The sequence below is a fragment of the Silene latifolia genome, chromosome 2 (assembly GCF_048544455.1).
Source record: "Silene latifolia isolate original U9 population chromosome 2, ASM4854445v1, whole genome shotgun sequence".
Classification (NCBI taxonomy): domain Eukaryota; kingdom Viridiplantae; phylum Streptophyta; class Magnoliopsida; order Caryophyllales; family Caryophyllaceae; genus Silene; species Silene latifolia.
This window is the reverse complement of record NC_133527.1, coordinates 198,626,293-198,645,488: the sequence shown is the minus strand read 5'-3', so window position 1 is coordinate 198,645,488 and position 19,196 is coordinate 198,626,293. Positions and strand designations below refer to the sequence as shown.

The following is a 19,196-nucleotide window of genomic DNA, read 5'->3' as shown; positions in this document are numbered from 1 at the left end:
ACCTTCCCTAAAAACAGTGGAACCCCAAAAAATGGGGAGGTTGGTGCAACAATGGGGTTGCTCATTTAAGGAAAGAGAAGGCAAAAGGGGAGCTTATTTCCCTCCTTTGCGGATGCTCTTAGAATCTTCTTCATTTCTTTCTCTTCATTTTCTCTCTCAAACCTATTTAATAATATTTATTTACCCTTCTAACCTTCATTATTCCTTTATTTTTATGCTTAAATTTAGCACCGTCGGATGTTGTCAGAATGCGATCTAGACCGTTGATATGAAATGAACTCTCCATTTCTTCTTAGGAAATGGAGAGGATACTTCCTCCATATATTGCCTTCCAAATAATCAAATCTCAAAATATCAACCCCATCTCGACCTACACCACCACTTCAGATTGTCTCTTTTAAAATAGACATATTCAATTTAAGAAAAAAAGGAGTCAAATAACATCATAGTTGCATAGATAAAACAAGGTTTTTTTTTTTTTTGCTAATCTCGACATTCTGGTTTTGTCATATCCATCCTATTTAACACGTTTTAAGTTTAAAACGTATATTTCTGTCTAAAACAAGAATTTGTGCCACATCTTACTATACCCTATAAATTATCAAACAAAACATAACCTAACAGCATGGCAAAAAACCTCATGATCTTCAAATTGTTGCTACCCTTCTTCTTTCCCCTACTCATTCTTAGCCGCGATGTGTCACACTCGCTTCCTTTATCGACACAATCCAGGTGCATAGTCAACAAGGAGGGTCAGCCCGTGAAACTTGCGTGCGTTAACTGGGTTTCTCACCTGGACTTGGTGGTGACTGAAGGCTTAAGCAAACAACCAATTGATGTTATTGCTAATAAAATATTGGAAATGGGATTAATTGTGTTAGATTAACTTGGCCTATATATTTAGTTACTAATGATACCTTGGCTTCTATAACTGTGAGACGATCTTTTCTTAATGCTGGACTTACTGATGATATTTCTGGGTTTCAAGCTAATAATCCCTCATTTCCCGATCTTTCACTTATTACTCCCTTCCAGGTAATTTCCTTAATTTTTGCCTAGGGACGGGAACGAGGTGGGAGACGGTCTCAGACTCGAACCTCCATCTTTCGACGAAGCTCGGTGGGAATACTACACCCATCTGAAAGAAACTTGCTGGTATGGAATGTGGGATATGCTACTCTATTAAGTTGCTACTTGAAAAGATTGATGGTGAAACGAAGCTAACAAGACTTCGATTTCTACTAAACAATTACGACACTCTATTAGTCCATTACTCTATTGCTTTAACGACAGCACAAACCAGCTCGCTAGCTACGATCAACATTACAAAACCTTTGAATAAAAGCAAATCGGATGTGGCAAATATGATAACACTATCATATTAATGAAATACAATAACCACTATCAAATTCATGTAAATACTGTAACTATAAACACTGTCAAATTGTTGCGCAAATACTATAAACACTGTCAAATTGACGTAAAAATTGTGTGAATACACGTAGACACGGTCAAATTGATATACATACAATAAAAACTGTCAAAATTGATGTAAATAAACATTACCGCGATAATTCACATAATCGACATATATTTTCCTTTTATCGTTCATTTGATTCCTGAGCTTGATACATACCTAATCATAATATACAAAACAACCGACCAAGCTCATAAAAGCACAAATGATACTTAGATATAAGTCACTTGACAATCAGCAAAACATTTTCAATTAAACCTCGGATTAATATTGTCATTGTATAACTCCCTTCCAAGCCAAAGCCAAAGTCAAAGGCCAAGCAAAAGAAGCAACAACACTTCAAAACAGGGTACACTTTCACACTCTTTACTCACCTATTAAACTGCCTTATGCAACGCCTATCATTTCTTGCCTTAAAAATAAACAAATCCCACAATATTAAACACACCCCAACATCTTACTATACCCTATATATATTCATACACAAAAATAAAAACATAAACCGTCTCATAGGAGAATTCGCGTAAAACATAAAACCAAACAAAATAACAAAAACTCATGATCATGCATTTGTTACTACCCTTGTTTTCCCTACTTATTCTGAGCCACAGTATGTCACAGGCACTTCCATTATCAACACACTCGCGATGGATAGTCGATGAGCATCGCCAGCGTGTGAAACTTGCGTGCGTTAACTGGGTTTCTCACCTTGACTCAGTGGTGACTGAAGGCTTAAGCAAGCAACCAATTGATGTTATTATTAAGAAAATAAAGGGCATGGGATTTAATTGTGTTAGATTAACTTGGCCTATATATTTAGTTACTAATGATTCCTTGGCTTCTTTAACTGTGAGACAATCTTTTCTTAATTTTGGACTTACTAATGATATTTTAGGGATTCAAGCTAATAATCCCTCATTTCTTGATCTCTCACTTATTAAAGTATTCCAGGTAATTTGCTTAATATTTGCATTAATTTACCGATTTTTATATTAAGTGTATTTCCGGTTGTGCTTATGTAGGATCGTTGTAACATTGTAAAATGTCTTAGCCTAGTGGTAAAGGCTGAGGTATTGTGACATAGGTTCAAATCCCCCTTCCCCTATATTGTACTAGCCTTGCGCCTCATGACACCAAAAAAAAACAATGTACAATGGACTTACAGTATATGTTATGTAACTCAATTAGTAAATATAAATAAACGACACATCTAAACTAGTATAGAGTCGTCGTATGCCATATAACAACGGTCATTTATTTCTCCTTTCGTCCTGTTTATTTGTTTACCTTTGATTAACATATCCCTAACAAAGAACAAAAAAATGTAAAACAAATGATTAGGACGGGAGTACAATATGATGATAATTTTTCTGAAAGGAAGGAGTAAAATTTCTCATGTAAGGATCTTATTAAATTGTCTTACAAAGAAATTATGTGATTTTCAGGCAGTTGTGACAAGCTTATCAGACAACAAAGTGATGGTGATATTGGACAATCACTTGACCAAACCAGGGTGGTGTTGTAGTCGAACCGACGGCAATGGCTTCTTTGGTGACAAGTACTTCGAACCTAACTTTTGGATCCACGGCTTGAGAAAAATGGCTACACTTTTCAAGGACAACCCTAATGTAATTGGGATGAGCTTAAGGAATGAACTCCGAGGACCTAGACAAAATGTTAATGATTGGTACAGGTACAAAATTATATCTGTCCTCATAGTTACATATTGAAAATCATCTATTCTCTCCGTCCCGGTCAATTGTTGTCCTTTGGTTTTGGCACAAAGACTAAGGAAAGAGGAGATAGCCAATAACTAAATGACAAGTGGAACAAATTGAATGAGAATGATCAAATTACTCATCAAGTTCATTCTTAGAAAGGGCAACAAATGACTGAGACACCCCAAAATGGAAAAGGACAACAAATGACCGGGACAGAGGGAGTATATTATTATTACCGTCTCAAAATTTGGTCGAAATACCCTTTAAAACAATTATGATGTGGTATTGAGACCTAGATTTAATACCATAGCTTAATATTCATGGCCGGGGGAGAACCTAACTTCCAAAAAATAGTTAAGATTATCTATTTTTGCTACCCTAAAATTCTTAAATATGAGACCTTAAAATACGTATAAAACAACATGAGAAACAAACTTTACCCCAAAATTTTAGTTCTAAGTCCGTCCCTGTTCATGGCTAACTATCTACGATGTTGACAAAAACAAAGGTACATGCAAAAAGGAGCAGAAGCAGTTCACAGGGCAAACCCAAATGTATTGGTCATACTCTCAGGCTTTAACTTCGACAAAGACCTCTCCTTCCTACACAACAAACCAGTGACTCTAAGCTTCAAAGATAAACTTGTTTTCGAGGTGCATTGGTATGCCTTCTCGGACAGGTCAGCCTGGAAATACGGGGACCCGAAGCAAGTATGTCATCAGGTGGTACAGAACTACACGAGAATGGTAGGGTTTTTGCCTAAACAAGGTTACCCTTTGTTTGTAAGTGAGTGGGGAGTAGATTTGAGGGGTACAGATGCAAATGACAACAAATATTTAGATTGTTTCTTAAAATGGGTAAGTAAACATGATTTCGATTGGGCTTTATGGACTTTGGTTGGGAGCTATTATTTCAGAGAAGGGGTAGTCGGAATGGAGGAGTATTATGGAATACTTGATTACGATTGGGTAAGGGTCCGGAATTCAAAATTCTTAGATAAGATTTCGGCGATTCAATCCCCGCGTCATGGGAATTATTACTTCCGACATTTCACCTATGACAACGCTACATCATTGATCGCCTGATATGCAAAGCTTGGGGTAGTGCCAGTGTATCATGTTACTTACATTGGACAGTAGAATCTGAAACAGGCGACGGTTCTATTGGAGAATACTTCGTATTTATTTATATTAATGATAATATTAGGGGTGTTCTAATATTATCCAGAATATACTAGGAATATAAATGTAATCGATTTAATCAATAATAGACGGGTCGTTATATTATCTTGGAGGGTCAGACCTGCCTTTTCTCATTTTTATGAAAACTGAATCATGTTTTTGGCTTAAAATAAACCGATATATCCAACTTTAGATAATCAAAATGTGAGTACAAAATGACAGCATATATTATTGAGATTTGAGACGCAGGACCAAGAAAATCAGGTATAAAAAGTCCACAAAAGAGCATACTCCTTCCGTCCCAAAGAATAAATAAAAAAACAAACAAATAATTGAGACAAATGGTATTACTCTAACATTAACATCATCTAATACGGAGAAGTGTACTAATATTTTCACAATTATATTACCCTAACATTAACAATATCTACCTAAATTTCACATTCTCAATGAAACTTTATTATCCTTATTTAACTCCCTTGCAAATCCGACAGCGGTCACCGGTCGGAGTTGTTATATAACACTCCGTATGAGCGTATCACCAAAGTCGTTATATAAATATAATATATACATCACCAAGGATTTAATACACGACGTGTTTCCATTACTCTTGCTTTGACAACAGCAAGAACCAGCTAGCTAGATACGATCGACGTGTTCTCCGCCTTTGCATAATCTTACAGCCGGAGTTTTAACCCAAACAGTAGTTCTCCAATAAACAAATCCCAAATATCAACCCCTAACTATACCCTATAAATTCATCTTAAAAAAAAAAAGAACACAAACCAAACAAAGCATAACCTAACAACATGGCAAAAATACGAATGTTTTTCCAAAATGGGGCGTAAACACAAACAAATTAACGAAATAGGTTGAGTTTCAAAGTATTTACCCAAAATGGGTCCACGTCATCATCGAAGCTAGGCTCGGATTCAAGTCGCTCTCCCGCTCAACGACCTTACCCAAAGTGTCACTTAATGTCCACCCAAACCTCAGTATGCTACTTAAACGGCAAGTCGCTCCGGGAGGGAGCGATTTTAGCTCAAATCGCCTACCCCCACAGCGACTTAGGTGTTTGCAAAAAAAAAAAAAAAAAAAAAAAAAAAAAAAAAAAAAAAGAAAAGGCTGTTAAGGAGAGTCGAACACAGGACCTTCCACAAAACTAACACTTATTCAATATTACCTAACCATCAGTGCAAGAAAGTTTATATGTCAAGGGGAAGTGATTAAATATAATATTGAGTAATCGTATTCAAGTCCCAAAACACATTTATTGCTGTTAGCATTAAATATGGAAATTTAATCTCCTTAATAAGACATAACTTTACACTTGGTGTTATGGTAAGGGGTGTGAAAGAAGTGTTAGTAGATTCCGTGTTCCATTCCCATCAGCTACAATTCACTTGTCTTTTTTATATTTCTTCTTTTTTTTTTTTTTTTTTTTTTTTTTTTTTGGGCCAAGTCGCCTAGCCGCTGAGCGTTTTTCCTTCAAGTCGCTCTCCCGCTGAGCGACCTTAATCCTGAACCTACCATCGCCAAAACCGAGCCTACGTGGACCCATTTTTGGTAATTAGTTTCAAAGTTACCCTATTTCGTTAAATTGTTTGTTATTAAAACCCATTTTGGAAAAAAATTCCAAAAATACTCATGATCTTCAAACTGTTACTACCCGTGTTTTCCCTACTCATTTTTAGCCGCGGTATGTCACACTCGCTTCCTTTATCGACACAATCCAGGTGGATAGTCGACAAGGAGGGTCAACGCGTGAAACTTGCGTGCGTTAACTGGGCTTCTCACCTTGACTTAGTGGTGGCTGAAGGGCTGAGCAAGCAACCAGTTGATTTTATTTCAAAAACAATATTGAAAATGGGATTTAACTGTGTTAGATTAACCTGGCCTACTTATTTAGTTACTAATGATTCCTTGGCAAATTTAACTGTGAGACAGTCATTTCTTAATGCTGGACTTACTGATGATATTTCTGGGTTTCAAGCTAATAATCCCTCCTTTCTTGATTTTTCCCTTATTACTGCTTTCAAGGTAATTTGATCAGTTTTGCATTAATCTTATTCCTTGTCTTTGTTGGTTTAAAGAGAGTTACAGGGCAATTTTGATGCTGACGGGATTTGAACTTAGATCCTGAGCACCATCTTTCATGACTTTACGTCTTTACCATCTACCCTATTTGACATCTGCATGTTTGGCTAATTCCTTTCTTTCAATTGCAAAAAAGTGCAGCACAATCAATTTTTACTTTTTTGGCTAGTTCTAAATTTCGCAGTTGATCACATATATTGTAGGAAGGTTTTTCGTTTATTGTTTGATGTAATGTAAGCAACATCGGCTAATGAGTTTCAAAAGAAGACGTTGATTAATACGATTTTCGATGCAATATTCATCATAAGATTGGTCTAATCAAAAATCTTGGCAAATATGTTAGACAATGCTTAATTTTAGTACGGCAAAAATTCTCATGTAAGATTGGTCTAATCAAATCGTGATATATAAGACTATAAGAGAGCTTACGTAATTTGCAGGCAGTGGTGAAATGCTTATCAGGCAACAATGTGATGGTAATCTTGGACAATCACATTAGCAAACCAGGGTGGTGTTGCAGTGGAACCGACGGCAGTGCCTTCTTTGGTGACAAGTACTTCGACCCTGACCTTTGGATCCAAGGCTTGACAAAAATGGCCTCACTTTTCAAGGACAACCCTAATGTGATTGGGCTGAGCTTAAGGAACGAACTCCGGGGACCTAAATCAAATGTTAATGATTGGTAAAGGTAAAAAATTAGTCGTACATTTGTGCTTTTCCATATTTACATATCAACAATTATAATTACCCCCATTCCCTCATAGAGTGTCATGACTTTTATCTTTTATCGACACTTCACTTTCAGTGCGGGTTGGATTTCGACATCCTGAGACGACGTGGCACTTTGACAATTAATTTTAACTCAAAAACGCAAAATTTTTCAAAAGGTAGAAAACATCTAACACTGTACTACTACACGTCTACACTGGCTAAAGCTGTTTATCGAAAAAAAAAACATACAAGGTTGGGTCATGCGGGTTGGGTCAATTTTGCCAGGTGGCTTTATGTTCATGTCTGTCTAACTATGTACTATGTTGACAAAAACAAAGGTACATGCAAAAAGGAGCAGAAGCAGTTCACAGCGCAAAACCAAATGTCTTAGTTATACTTTCAGGCCTAAAGTATGACACAGACCTCTCCTTCCTACGGAACAAACCTGTAAGTCTAAGCTTCACAAGCAAACTGGTGTTTGAGGTGCACTGGTTTTCCTTCACAGGCGGGACAGACTGGGAAAATGGAGACCCATACCAAGTATGCACCCGAGTCGTAAACAACAAAATGAGAAATGCAGGGTTTTTGCTTGATCAAGGTTACCCTTTGTTTGTAAGTGAGTGGGGGTTAGATTTGAGGGGTACAAATGTAAATCATAATAGATACTTGGATTGTTTCATAAAATGGGTAGATGAACATGACTTGGATTGGGCAATATGGACTTTGGCTGGGAGCTATTACTTGAAACAAGGGGTGGTTGGAATGGAGGAGTATTATGGCGTACTTGATTCGGATTGGGCGGGCGTCCGGAACTCAAGCTTCTTAGAGAGGATTTCTGCCATTCAATCCCCGCGTCAAGGAAATATTATTGAGACACTTCATTTTTGATGCTGCAACAATACTAGCACCTAATATGCAAAGCCAGAAGTAGTACCCGTTAAAGCTGTCAAACGGGTCAGGACGGCGGGTTACGGGTTAGTCATTTTGAGTTCGGGTAAAATACGGGTCGGGTCTATTTCAGTTTTGTAAATTACTACAGGTCGATCGGGTTTATACGGGTTATAGGTCAGATTAACGCCTTTTTACGGGTCGGGTGGTCTTTGGGTTCGGGTTATTACCAGGTTTCGGACGGGTTTCGGTCAATTATTCGGGTCATGTCATCTTTTGACGGGTCTACTAACGGTGTATCAATTCAATGTCATCTATGTCCAAATAGTTGATTCCTCTCATATAATAATCTTTGGAGAATTGCTATCTACCTTTTCTTTTCTACCTTCCCCTCTAATAGCCGGTTTCAATATAATATATTTGGCCTTATCCACTTGCCATCCGACCCCACCGATATATATTAACTTAATCGATTGTGAGAGGGTAAAAGGAGAAGGTGGAAGAGAAGGTGGGAGAGAGACGGTAGATAGAACTGTTCGGGTGGCAGACTTGGCTCTTTTATAAAAATTGGACATATTTTTGGTTTAAAATGAACCGGCGTATCCCTATTTCAATACTCAAGCAGATGTGATGTGAACTCTATGAGAACTATGCAATTGATGGCATCACCCAATTATACTTCAAATCACCTAGAAAATCAAATAAAAAAGAATCTTGAGCAAATAAATTCGACTTCAGATACTCCGTAATTAAAATGTGAGAAAGTATGACAGCATGCATTTTCAAGATGCAGGACCAAGAAAATCAGTCATAAAAACACCACAGAAGATCATATTTAATCCATCAACAGGTCTCTGCATCATAAGAAAATCACTTATAGAAGTACAATTTAGGAAATCCTCGGAAGACACTAACCACAAAAGACTCATATTTCTCTGTATAAAAGCAACGGGTCAAACCAGCCAATTAGGCTCAGTATCTTTTGCCTAGGGACGGGAACAGGGTGGGACCTGATAACCTCCATCGCTCGACGAGGCTCAGGGAGAATACTACTTTGTGCTTGGATGTACATTCAAGCAATAATGTGATTACAACTAGTTGCAAATGCTTGGTTTATAAGTCATGTGATCCTGGGAGCCAGTGGTTTAAGATTGTTGATGTTAGTAGTTCTACTGTCAAATTATATACTAGCAGTGTGCGGTCCAGTGCTCGAGAAGCCGAGATGCAGGGCAGTCTTTGGAGGCGGTCCATGGGACAATCACACTCTGACAAGCAATCCTATATGCACACCCGAACCAAGTATGCACCCGGGTTGTGAACAACTACATGAGAATGGTAGGGGTTTTGCTTGATCAAGGTTACCCTTTGTTTGTAAGTGAGTGGGGGGTTGATTTGAGGGGTACAAATGTAAATGACAATAGAATACTTGAACTGTTTCCTAACATGGGTAACTGAACATGACTTGGATTGGGCATTATGGACTTTGGCTAGGAGCTATTACTTGAAACAAGGGGTGGTTGGTATGGTTGAGTACATCGGAGTACTTGCTTATTTGGATTGGGCGGGCGTCGGATTTCAAGCTTCTCAGAGAGGATTTCTGCCCATTCAATCGCTCAAGATAAAAATTATTTGGAGATTTCACTTTTTAAGTTTTAATGATACAACAAAATGAATCACCTGATATGGAAAGCTAGGGGTAGTACACTAGTACTAGTGCATCAATGTAATGCCATCTATGTCAAAGTAGTTGGTTCTTGCTTTATGTCATCGAATAGCTCAAAAATCAAGTTAATAAGATTGGGACAGAAGAAGGGCCCAGAAAATTAATCATGTCATAAACGATAAGGAAATCAAACAATTTTCACTTTTAGAATATTAGGAGTTAGGACTCTGGCGATAACAATGGTAACTAATTCCTGATATTCTTAACTATCTAATATTCGCTAATACGAGTATAACCCTTGACCAACCATGAGAATGTAAGTAAATCGATATTCACAGTCATTCATTCAGAAAGAATTATGGGGAGAAATGATAAGAAAAACTAAAGGTGAAATCAGCAAGAAATACCTGTTACATTTTCGGACTTTCGGTATCAGCTGCAGTCCCCTGCAGTCTTGCACCACAGCAGTAAAAATTTGGTGCCATGTAGTGGATTTTTTTCACATTTGTTGACAGCCACAATGGAGACTTCTGTCGACTGTCGCTCTTGTATCAGCGCCAGGAATGACACCATCCTACATAAATTAACAGTGCTTTGTTAAAACTGTCATGGATTAATCAACAATTACCAAATTGGAAGGAAATAACCATCGTTACAATACATTTGAATAACATATCGATATGCACAAAATTCCGATACTTCTTCAGCTTCTATCAGCTTACATTAAAAATCAGATACTTTCATTAATCCGCACATAAGGCTTACACATTTCTAATAGCCTCAAAATCAATGTGGATAGTTAACACTCCATAAAACCAAGCTAACAGCACTACAGAGACTGAAGCAAACGACGACAAATCAATCACAATCCAGAAAACTACCTTCAATAATCCCAATACTCACTAAAAACACTGCAACCCCACATTGAATAACTCGCAATTCGATTCCTTATCAGAATTAACACTCACTAAAACACTGCAACAAGCAGCTTTACAAACATTAATCCTCCGTCTGTCCCATTCATTTGTTTACCTTTGAGTAAATTATCCGTCACAAAGAATAAAGAAGGTAAACAAACGGCCGAGACAAAGGGAGTATTACATTCTGATCAATCTGAAGTTCTGAACCCTTAACATTCAGCAATGCACAATTGAACAAGAATAACACACACTAATCACAGTATTAAGCAGCAAAAGAACATTAATACTACAATCTGACCAATCTCAACCCTAATTAATCCATAAAAAAATCAAAAATCTAATACATACCCTCCTGCAAAAAAAATAAAATAAAAAAAATTACTTTAAAAAACCCTCTTTTATTTTTTTGGCGCTTCAATTGTCATCTTTTCTCTGAAACTTTTTGATTTTTCAATAATTCACTAGAACCCCAAATCACAAATTAACGAGATTAAGAGCGCCAGAAAAAAAACAAATTAACGAGATTAATTGAAAACACAATTTAACAGAAACTTACAGAGGTAAAGTTGAAAGCTTTGACGAAGATCAGGAAATAAGTTGGGTAAAATAGTTAATTTGATTATCATCGGTTGGACATGTTATTATTTGCATCTAAATTATACGGACGGGTTTCCGGGTTTGATTTGGGCGTGAATTAAATTGTAGATTTGTGTTTGGGTCAGATTGGCCTTGTTTTTTTTGGACTGAACGGATCTGAATGGACCTGACCTGATTTGAACTGAACTGAACTGAACTGAACTTATAAGTAGTAAAATAATTGAACTAAACATAATAGAACTGAACTTAAATCCAAAAGAACAGGCCTATAAGAAAAAATAAAGATGTGAATTCGAAATCATTTATGCATGTCCACTTCCGGTAGTTTGTAATTTGTATCATCTCTCCTTTTGGTGTAATTCGGGGTGTCTACCGTCGATAACAAGTATAATCTCCTAACTGCGGACGCTCTTACGAATAGGTAAACAAGTGGCCAAAGACTTTGCTTCATTCCCATCATTATGTCCTTCTATTTATTATGTTTGGCTTTGATTGGTAATCCAAACGTTGTTTATAGTAAAATCACGATGATTATTTGGATGATACTAAATTACTAATTGTCGTAATTGGGGTCCGAAAATGATATGTGAATAGCAGACATTCAAGAACTATTGTTTAGAAAAGCAATGTGCACCCAAGATAGATACAAAATTACAAATAGAAGAAGATAGACAACCTATTAGCATAAGATGGTAGACAATTTAACAACCATCTAAACAAAGAGAGATGTTAATGAATTCCAATAACACTTTAGTGTTGAAGTTAGGTCATAGTTATTGCCATACATAAATTAGTTCATTAACTTTGGACCATTGTCTTCATAAAACAATTAAAATCTTAATTATTTTCTTAATCTCATAGTACTAGTATATATATAGTACTACTAATTACTAGTATTAACCAAATAAATGACGATATTCATCGAACTTGCCAACGATCAAATCAATTTCTTATCCTAAATACACACAAAATATTATCTTAGTACTCATAACCTGGCTCAAACCTCATCCCAATCCACACATTCTTACAACTCCTTACGAGCCAAGACATCAAACATATATATACGGAGTACATTACTAAACGTCTAGGCAATCAATTGCCTAGGCTCGAACCTAACAAGTAAACCATCCTTCATATAAAGAGTAGTAGTAACCTTTGGTACTATAGTTTGTCCATCAACCACCTTAACTTTGTACCTTAACAATACTGAGGCAGCAACCATCTTCATTTGTGCATAAGCAAATTTCTTCCCAACACATAGCCTCGGACCGGCATTAAACACAAGATACTTAATCTGATTTTCGGCTACAAATTGACCATCTTTTAGCCACCTCTCGGGTTTATACTCCAAGCAATCTTTCCCCCAAATTGACTCAATTCTTCCCACCGCGTAAATATGGTATAAAACCCTATGTCCTCCTTTAATTGACAAACCATCGGGTAAAGTGTCGTCTTCTTTGGCTTGTTTGAAGTCGATTGGGACAGAAGGGTACAACCTCAGTGACTCGGACAATGCAGCTTGTAAATAAACCATTTTGTCCAATTCTTCGGACTGAAATATTATTTCATCTGAAGATACGCTCCTTTGATTCAAAATTTCACTAATTTCTTGTAAAATCTTGTTTTCGACATTAGGGTTTTCATGTATGAGCCAGAAGAACCAAACCAATGCCACAGAGCTAGTGTCACGTCCTGCTAAGATAAAACTAATGCAAAAATCCCTAAGGAACTTATCATTAAAATTATTAGTCGTTTTAGCACCTTGTAAATTCGAATCAATTTGTCGTTGTTGGATTTTAATTAACCTAGATAAAAGATCACAAGGGTCTTGATGATTTGAGATTAAAGTAGGCTTAGTTAAATCGGCCTTACGATTTTTTACCGTGGTCTCAGCAAATTCATGAACGATTTTTACTGCTTCCTTGAGCTTTTTTTCTTTGCTAACGTTAAAAATTCTCATGGTTTTCCATATAATTGGTGGAACTAAGAATCTGAACAGAGTATACTCTGTTGCTTCCTCAAATGCTTTGGCAAATGGAATTTCCGGTAAGTCGATGGCCAAGCAACCGGGATCAACTCCGAAAGCCGCCACACAAACGTTGTCAAAGGTAAAACGGAGAAGCAATTCTTGAAGGTCTATGGTGTGCTCCTTTGATGAATTCACTTGTTCCTCTATCACCTTCAACAAATAAATTAAATGTCATATTAACATTTTTATCCAAGTTGATAAAAAAATAAAGAATCTCAAATCCTAATATATAAAGTACTCCATAATATATGTTGGTTTAATTTATATTAAGTGAGGGGTTTCGAAACCATCATGCAATTGACAGGTGACGGGTCCATAGCACGTTAGCCTCCGATGGAGACTTCATTTATCGAGGGTATTCAGTTGGTCTTAAGTTCAAACTACACTCTCTCGACTTAATTTTTAGTCAATTATTTTGTATTGGCTCATTTTACACTTGTCGAGAAATTGGGGAACTAATAAAAATAAAGTTAAATCAAGTCGGCCAATTTAAGAAATATGCAGTAGTATGTTTGTTTTCAACCTTTTCATATTAGACTGATAGCGAATGACTTTTATTTTGCTCACTCGTCTGAAAGTATGAGATAAATTATTGCCTCACGTAAAAAATCAACTTGATTAATCTAGTACATCTAATTTTCATAATTAAACTTACTTGCTTAATTAGTCGTTGTTATACTCGACAATATGTACCATGACTCGAAATTATAAGTAAAATATGCACGAATGTAAAAAACAGTACGATAGAACCCGTGAATTATTATCACGATACTTCAATCTCAAAAAACAGCAAACTAGGCTAAGGCTTCTAGGGCATGCATGTAAAAATCAGTAATAAGGATAAAACAGACATACCTTGAGTAGCTTTTCATGCACTAATTCTTGCATGGTCTTCAAAGAGTAATTCACAAACCGGCTAGTATGCATCTCGGAGGTAGCAATTCGACGTTGTTCCTTCCATTCATCGTCGTCGGAGTTGAAAATTCCGTTACCAAGAAGCTCCCTAAACCTCTCCCTATAGTACTTACCTTTTGGAAAATTCTTAAAATTCGTCTTAAGAATATATTCGATATTAATAGGGTTCGCGGTCATAATACCCTTAAAACCACCAAGAATTCCCCTAACTCTATAACTTCCTCCACTTTTTTCTAAGGATTTAGTGTTCCAATCATGTATTTCATGAAAATGAAGAATTGTTGAAGGTACCATGCCTAGAATTGGCCATAACATTGGCCCTTTGTTAGTGAGCCTATCGCGAATGCAAGAAAATATGAAGAGTCCGAGTAACGCAAGAAATATATCGAAAATGTGTATTTGTGTGGAAATTGTTGATATAAAGTTTGTTGTTTCCATTACTTGTGAATTGTTGTAAGGAGAATTGTTTGTCATGGTTTAAGTTTAGGAGAAAATGAATGTGTTGATGAACTATGAAATTAATTAGATGAGTGGCCATAATATAAGTAGGGAAAGAAGTTTCTAAAAAGTCTTACACTTTGAGTGGAGGTGTTGACTTCTAATTTAATGTACATATAGGAGTATCTTTTTAGAGAAATTATTAAACACAAATTATATATTGGATTGTGTAGGTAAGTTAAATTTTAAAATATTTTGGATTCACATTTTTACCCTTCAAAATGTAGTCGATTGAATATATTGCATTGTACGTAAAATATAAGAATGATGGAGTACAAATGTAAAAACTTAATTAATATGGGCTACAAACTTTATTATTATACGAGCCCATTTCATTTTGAAACATACATAACTAGTTTTAAACCCGTGCAAAATTGTACGGGTATGTATTAGATCGATATGAATATTTTTTTGATGAATATTTAAATTTGCATTTCTATTATAATAATTGGGCAATAGGTGACATTCCGTGATGTACATAATTAATGTGTAATAGATAATGTTAACATTAACAATCTGAATTAACAAATATTAACATGAACAATTAACAATCTGAATTATCAAATCAACAAATAAATGCAATTGCACACCAACGAGGCCCACCGTATTCTGAATTTTCGGAAAAAAAAATGCTGCAAATTATGACGTGGAAGCACACAATTGCAGTATTGTCTCCTGAATTAATAAAGATAAGATTACCCAAATCTGAGGGTTCCACATAAATACCCGAATTTGTGAGATGATAGAATAACTCTCATACAAAACAATTTTACCTTGATGCCAGTATCATGGAAATCGGTGGTTGGTGTTAGTTATTTTTGTGAGATTATTCGATAAAATAATATCTGGTTTTACAATAATACTTGTGTAAATCGATTTTATACCAGAATTATTATTGGACTTGACAATAACATAGTCATGAATCATGATTCAGGCTCTATTTTTTGGACTTAAATTCAGTTCAACTTATATCTTCACAAATTAATTCTTAACTCAGTCAGTTCAGCTCTATTAAATTCAGTTCAGTTCAATTCATCTCTTTTCGGCGGAATTAATAAGGCCTCAGAGCATCAATATTGAAATTTGTACGTGCCAATAACATTCCAATCTAGGACGATGATGCATGTTTATAAAATTAAAAGCCGCTTCAAAGTGAAAGATATTAATGCATGAATCTACCAACTACTTATGTATAAAGATGGGTACATTCTTTCAAGTAAGATTTTCCATTCAAGTGATGCTCATTTAATTTCATTGGAATCATAAGAAACAAAGCAAATTAATTAAAGGACAAGAATTTCTACTAGTTTACACTAGGATCCAAGACTACTACCACTAATTTCCTACCTAATTCTACTTGTATTTCTATGTAGTAGTTAATTCATACGAAGTATACCATATCAAGAAACTGAAAGAGTGTCAGTGAATAAGTATAATAGGCAATCTCACTACAAAATGCTAAAATGTTGCTTCTATTTAAAAAACATACTGTATATATTATGATTAGTGGTGGAGTTAGAATTTGTTGTTACCGGTGCAGGAAATTTCAGCAGGAAAAGTAAAGTTGAAAAAATCTCGAAATTTTTTTACTAAAAATTTCGGAACCTCTCTGATTATTAATTTGACCGACCTTCTCAGTATTACAATTATACGAGTACGGGTGAAACTCCAGACATTTGAAAGAGTGTGCAAATAATAAGTCATTATCTATTAGGAATAATATAAGTCATTATCGAATCCATTAGCAATAATAAGTCATTATCTAATCCAAGACGTAAATAATTAAGCAGTAATACATCATTATCCATGCATAAAACTAAAATAAATGCGTGCTAGATTGCGAAAATGTTGAAAAGCAAACGACAATACAATACGAAATGAGACAGATGATTTTCATTATGAATTAGTCGTTATTCGAATATAATTCATTACCAAATCCATCACCAATAATAAGTCTTTATGCAATCCAAGGCGCGAATTAAGCAGTAATACATCATTAGACATGCATAAAACTAAAATAAACGCATGCTAGATTGCGAAAATGTTGAAAAGCAAAATACAATACAATACGAAATGAGACCGATGATTTTATTATGAATTTTTATATTACAACTAGTTTCATATTAATGGGATAATAAATAGATACCCCTCACTCATGCTTACCAACGCTATGGATTGGATAACTAGGAATTGCTTAGTCACACAAATGATGTTATATTACAAACCATATTTTCAAGCTCAATTAATATTCATAGAAGCATGATAAAAGTAGCATTATTATTATTATTGGTGGTCTATGATCGTGATGAATGTCGATGTTGAAATGATACTATTAACGCTAATCATGTATCCCCACGTATTGGTTGGCAGATTGATTCATTTATTAATATTAATTTTATTAATTAAATTCAATTTGATATATAAGGATTTGATGGAAAATATTTATATTACTTGAATAAGAGTGTTTCAACTTTTAACCTTAAACATTAGGTGTAAAACGGGTTAAAGAGTATTGACCAATAATCTGAATACAATATGTGATAAAACTTTCAAAATTTAAACTTGTATACGAAGTATATGGTAATCGGTTTTCTGGGCTGAATATACCTGACCTGAACTGAACTAAGTTGAAGTGAGCTTAACTGAACTAAAGTGAGACTGAACTTAATGAAGTTGAACTGAATTAAATTTGCTGAGAAATATAGAGTATAAAATAAGCTGAACCGAACTGCATTGAGCTAAATTGAGTTAAATTAAACTACGGTAAGTTGAAATTAAGTCGAAAAGAACAAGGCTTTAAAGGAAACGGCTATTTTACATTCGGCGGCTGTATTACAAAGTATTTCACCTGAAATTCACATCGTATAAGATAGAATTTGCACATTTTGCACATTTCACATGAGATGAATAAGATATAGTGATATACTCACTTTTGCATTTTGCTTAAATGGCCTTCAATTCGTGTCATACTTTTGTTAGTTGATAATAACCTGAAAATAAAATAAATTGCTAGCTGCCAAATTCCAACGGTTAGTCTGTTACCCAGTGAGTTATAATAAACATATCATTTTAGAGTAAAAACTATGTAGGCTTTAACTATTTTATGTTAAAATTGACCATTTTTTAAAAATGTATCCCTATTTAAAGCAAAATAGACATTATTTATCATAAAGCAATTAGTTTTCGTGTATCGCATCATACAATAGTCACAGGTAATAAGGAATGGAACTCGATACTACTTTACCACATTACATAAGTGTTCGATCGAAGCACTTATGCAGTTATGCACATGCAAACAATCAAATAATCAACGGCATGCTACATTGCGATATTATGAACTTACCTACCTTTCTCCTTATACAGATTTACAAGATCTGATACTAAGCTAGTTTTAAAATCATTAGAGAAGATAATCATATAATGATATCGTTTTATACCGTAAAATTTTTATAAAAGCCCTATTCATTATGAACCCATCATAACAAATTAAAAGGAGTAGATGATAACCATGTGATTAGTTAAAATGATTCGCATAAAACACAATAATTCTAACTTTGTCAATGTGAATACTTTATCGACTGACGAAATATTACACCAATATAAATTTTATAATTTCATTGGATATTATATTGACCTTGAATTTTTTTTTTTTGTCGTTAACAACTACGGAGTATAATTCATGTGAAATCGACAAAAAAAAGCCATATACTCATGCTATTCATCTAATTATTTACGTTTGCTAAAACCCCTTTTAATAATTTAAGAAAATGTAACCCAATTTGTAGAAGCAAAACCGGATAAAACGTCAACGTATGAATAACTAAGCATCGAAAGCCCTTATAGCTCAGTGGTAGAGCGTCAGTCTTGTAAACTGAAGGTCCGTAGTTCGATCCTGCGTGAGGGCAATTTTTCCAACCCTTCGATTTTTTTGCAACATTAACCAATAAATCCTTTTAAATCTCACCTGTTAATTGTTTGTTTAATCACGAATAAATCACCCAGCTGGCCAGCCATAGCAAAGGTTTAGAGCTGAAACGGAGCATCCGAGGACAATGTGGGTGATAGTTTGAAGAAGAAGATGAATAAACGTATGAAATTCAATCGATCAGGGGAAACAAATTTAAGAAGACGTCAACTTCTATGGAGTATTAAACAATTCTCCATGCACGCAATGTTTCCATTACTGTATTGCTTTGACGACGGCAGCTCAAACCGTTGAACCAGCCAGCCATGTCTTACAACAAACGTGAAGAAGACCAACATTATAACCACCTGAATATGATTAATTCATAGAGTTTTGAGATCATAGTGGAAGAACATGATTTCTATCTGTTTTTTTTTTTTTTTTGTGGTAAAGGGAGTCACAAGGGCGAATATGATCCTGACGAGATTCATTAAGACAGCTAAACTAACTGACATCTACTCGGAATTGGATAACCTTTCTTGATATAGTGATTATTTGGGTTTGGTGTAATTCAAAAATGAATCAACAACAACAA

The 19,196-nt window shown here is 35.2% G+C and overlaps 3 protein-coding genes, 1 long non-coding RNA gene and 1 other non-coding gene across 5 annotated transcripts; 3 read left to right on the top strand and 2 right to left on the bottom strand.

The window, feature by feature from the left end:
* Positions 1–1,921: 1,921 nt before the first annotated feature.
* Positions 1,922–4,509, top strand: LOC141644374 (glycosyl hydrolase 5 family protein-like). Its single transcript, XM_074453883.1, has 3 exons — positions 1,922–2,428; positions 2,923–3,170; positions 3,707–4,509. The coding sequence occupies exons 1-3, from the start codon at positions 2,036–2,038 to the stop codon at positions 4,281–4,283; spliced, it is 1,218 nt and encodes a 405-aa protein (XP_074309984.1). The 5' UTR covers positions 1,922–2,035; the 3' UTR covers positions 4,284–4,509.
* A 2,069-nt stretch (positions 4,510–6,578) lies between these two features.
* LOC141644376 (uncharacterized) lies at positions 6,579–11,310 on the bottom strand. Its single transcript, XR_012544028.1, has 3 exons — positions 11,215–11,310; positions 10,146–10,312; positions 6,579–7,136 (listed from the first exon to the last, which is right to left on the bottom strand). It is a non-coding gene; the product is annotated as an uncharacterized LOC141644376 (long non-coding RNA).
* On the top strand, positions 7,455–8,163 carry LOC141644375 (glycosyl hydrolase 5 family protein-like). Its single transcript, XM_074453884.1, has one exon. The coding sequence runs from the start codon at positions 7,530–7,532 to the stop codon at positions 8,073–8,075; it is 546 nt and encodes a 181-aa protein (XP_074309985.1). The 5' UTR covers positions 7,455–7,529; the 3' UTR covers positions 8,076–8,163.
* A 682-nt stretch (positions 11,311–11,992) lies between the features above and the next one.
* LOC141644369 (cytochrome P450 86B1-like) lies at positions 11,993–14,733 on the bottom strand. The gene is made up of 2 exons (XM_074453877.1): positions 14,140–14,733; positions 11,993–13,434 (listed from the first exon to the last, which is right to left on the bottom strand). The coding sequence occupies exons 1-2, from the start codon at positions 14,671–14,673 to the stop codon at positions 12,340–12,342; spliced, it is 1,629 nt and encodes a 542-aa protein (XP_074309978.1). The 5' UTR covers positions 14,674–14,733; the 3' UTR covers positions 11,993–12,339.
* Positions 14,734–18,530: 3,797 nt separating this feature from the next.
* Positions 18,531–18,602, top strand: TRNAT-UGU (transfer RNA threonine (anticodon UGU)). The gene has a single exon. It is a non-coding gene; the product is annotated as a tRNA-Thr (tRNA).
* Positions 18,603–19,196: the final 594 nt, after the last annotated feature.

Coding starts and splice junctions, on each gene's coding strand:
- LOC141644374 (XM_074453883.1), top strand. CDS start 2,036: ATGATCATGCATTTGTTACTACCCTTGTTTTCCCTACTTATTCTGAGC. Junction 2,429..2,922: donor CACTTATTAAAGTATTCCAG/GTAATTTGCTTA, acceptor TGTGATTTTCAG/GCAGTTGTGACAAGCTTATC. Junction 3,171..3,706: donor AATGTTAATGATTGGTACAG/GTACAAAATTAT, acceptor ACAAAAACAAAG/GTACATGCAAAAAGGAGCAG.
- LOC141644375 (XM_074453884.1), top strand. CDS start 7,530: ATGCAAAAAGGAGCAGAAGCAGTTCACAGCGCAAAACCAAATGTCTTA.
- LOC141644369 (XM_074453877.1), bottom strand. CDS start 14,673: ATGACAAACAATTCTCCTTACAACAATTCACAAGTAATGGAAACAACA. Junction 13,435..14,139: donor TGCATGAAAAGCTACTCAAG/GTATGTCTGTTT, acceptor TATTTGTTGAAG/GTGATAGAGGAACAAGTGAA.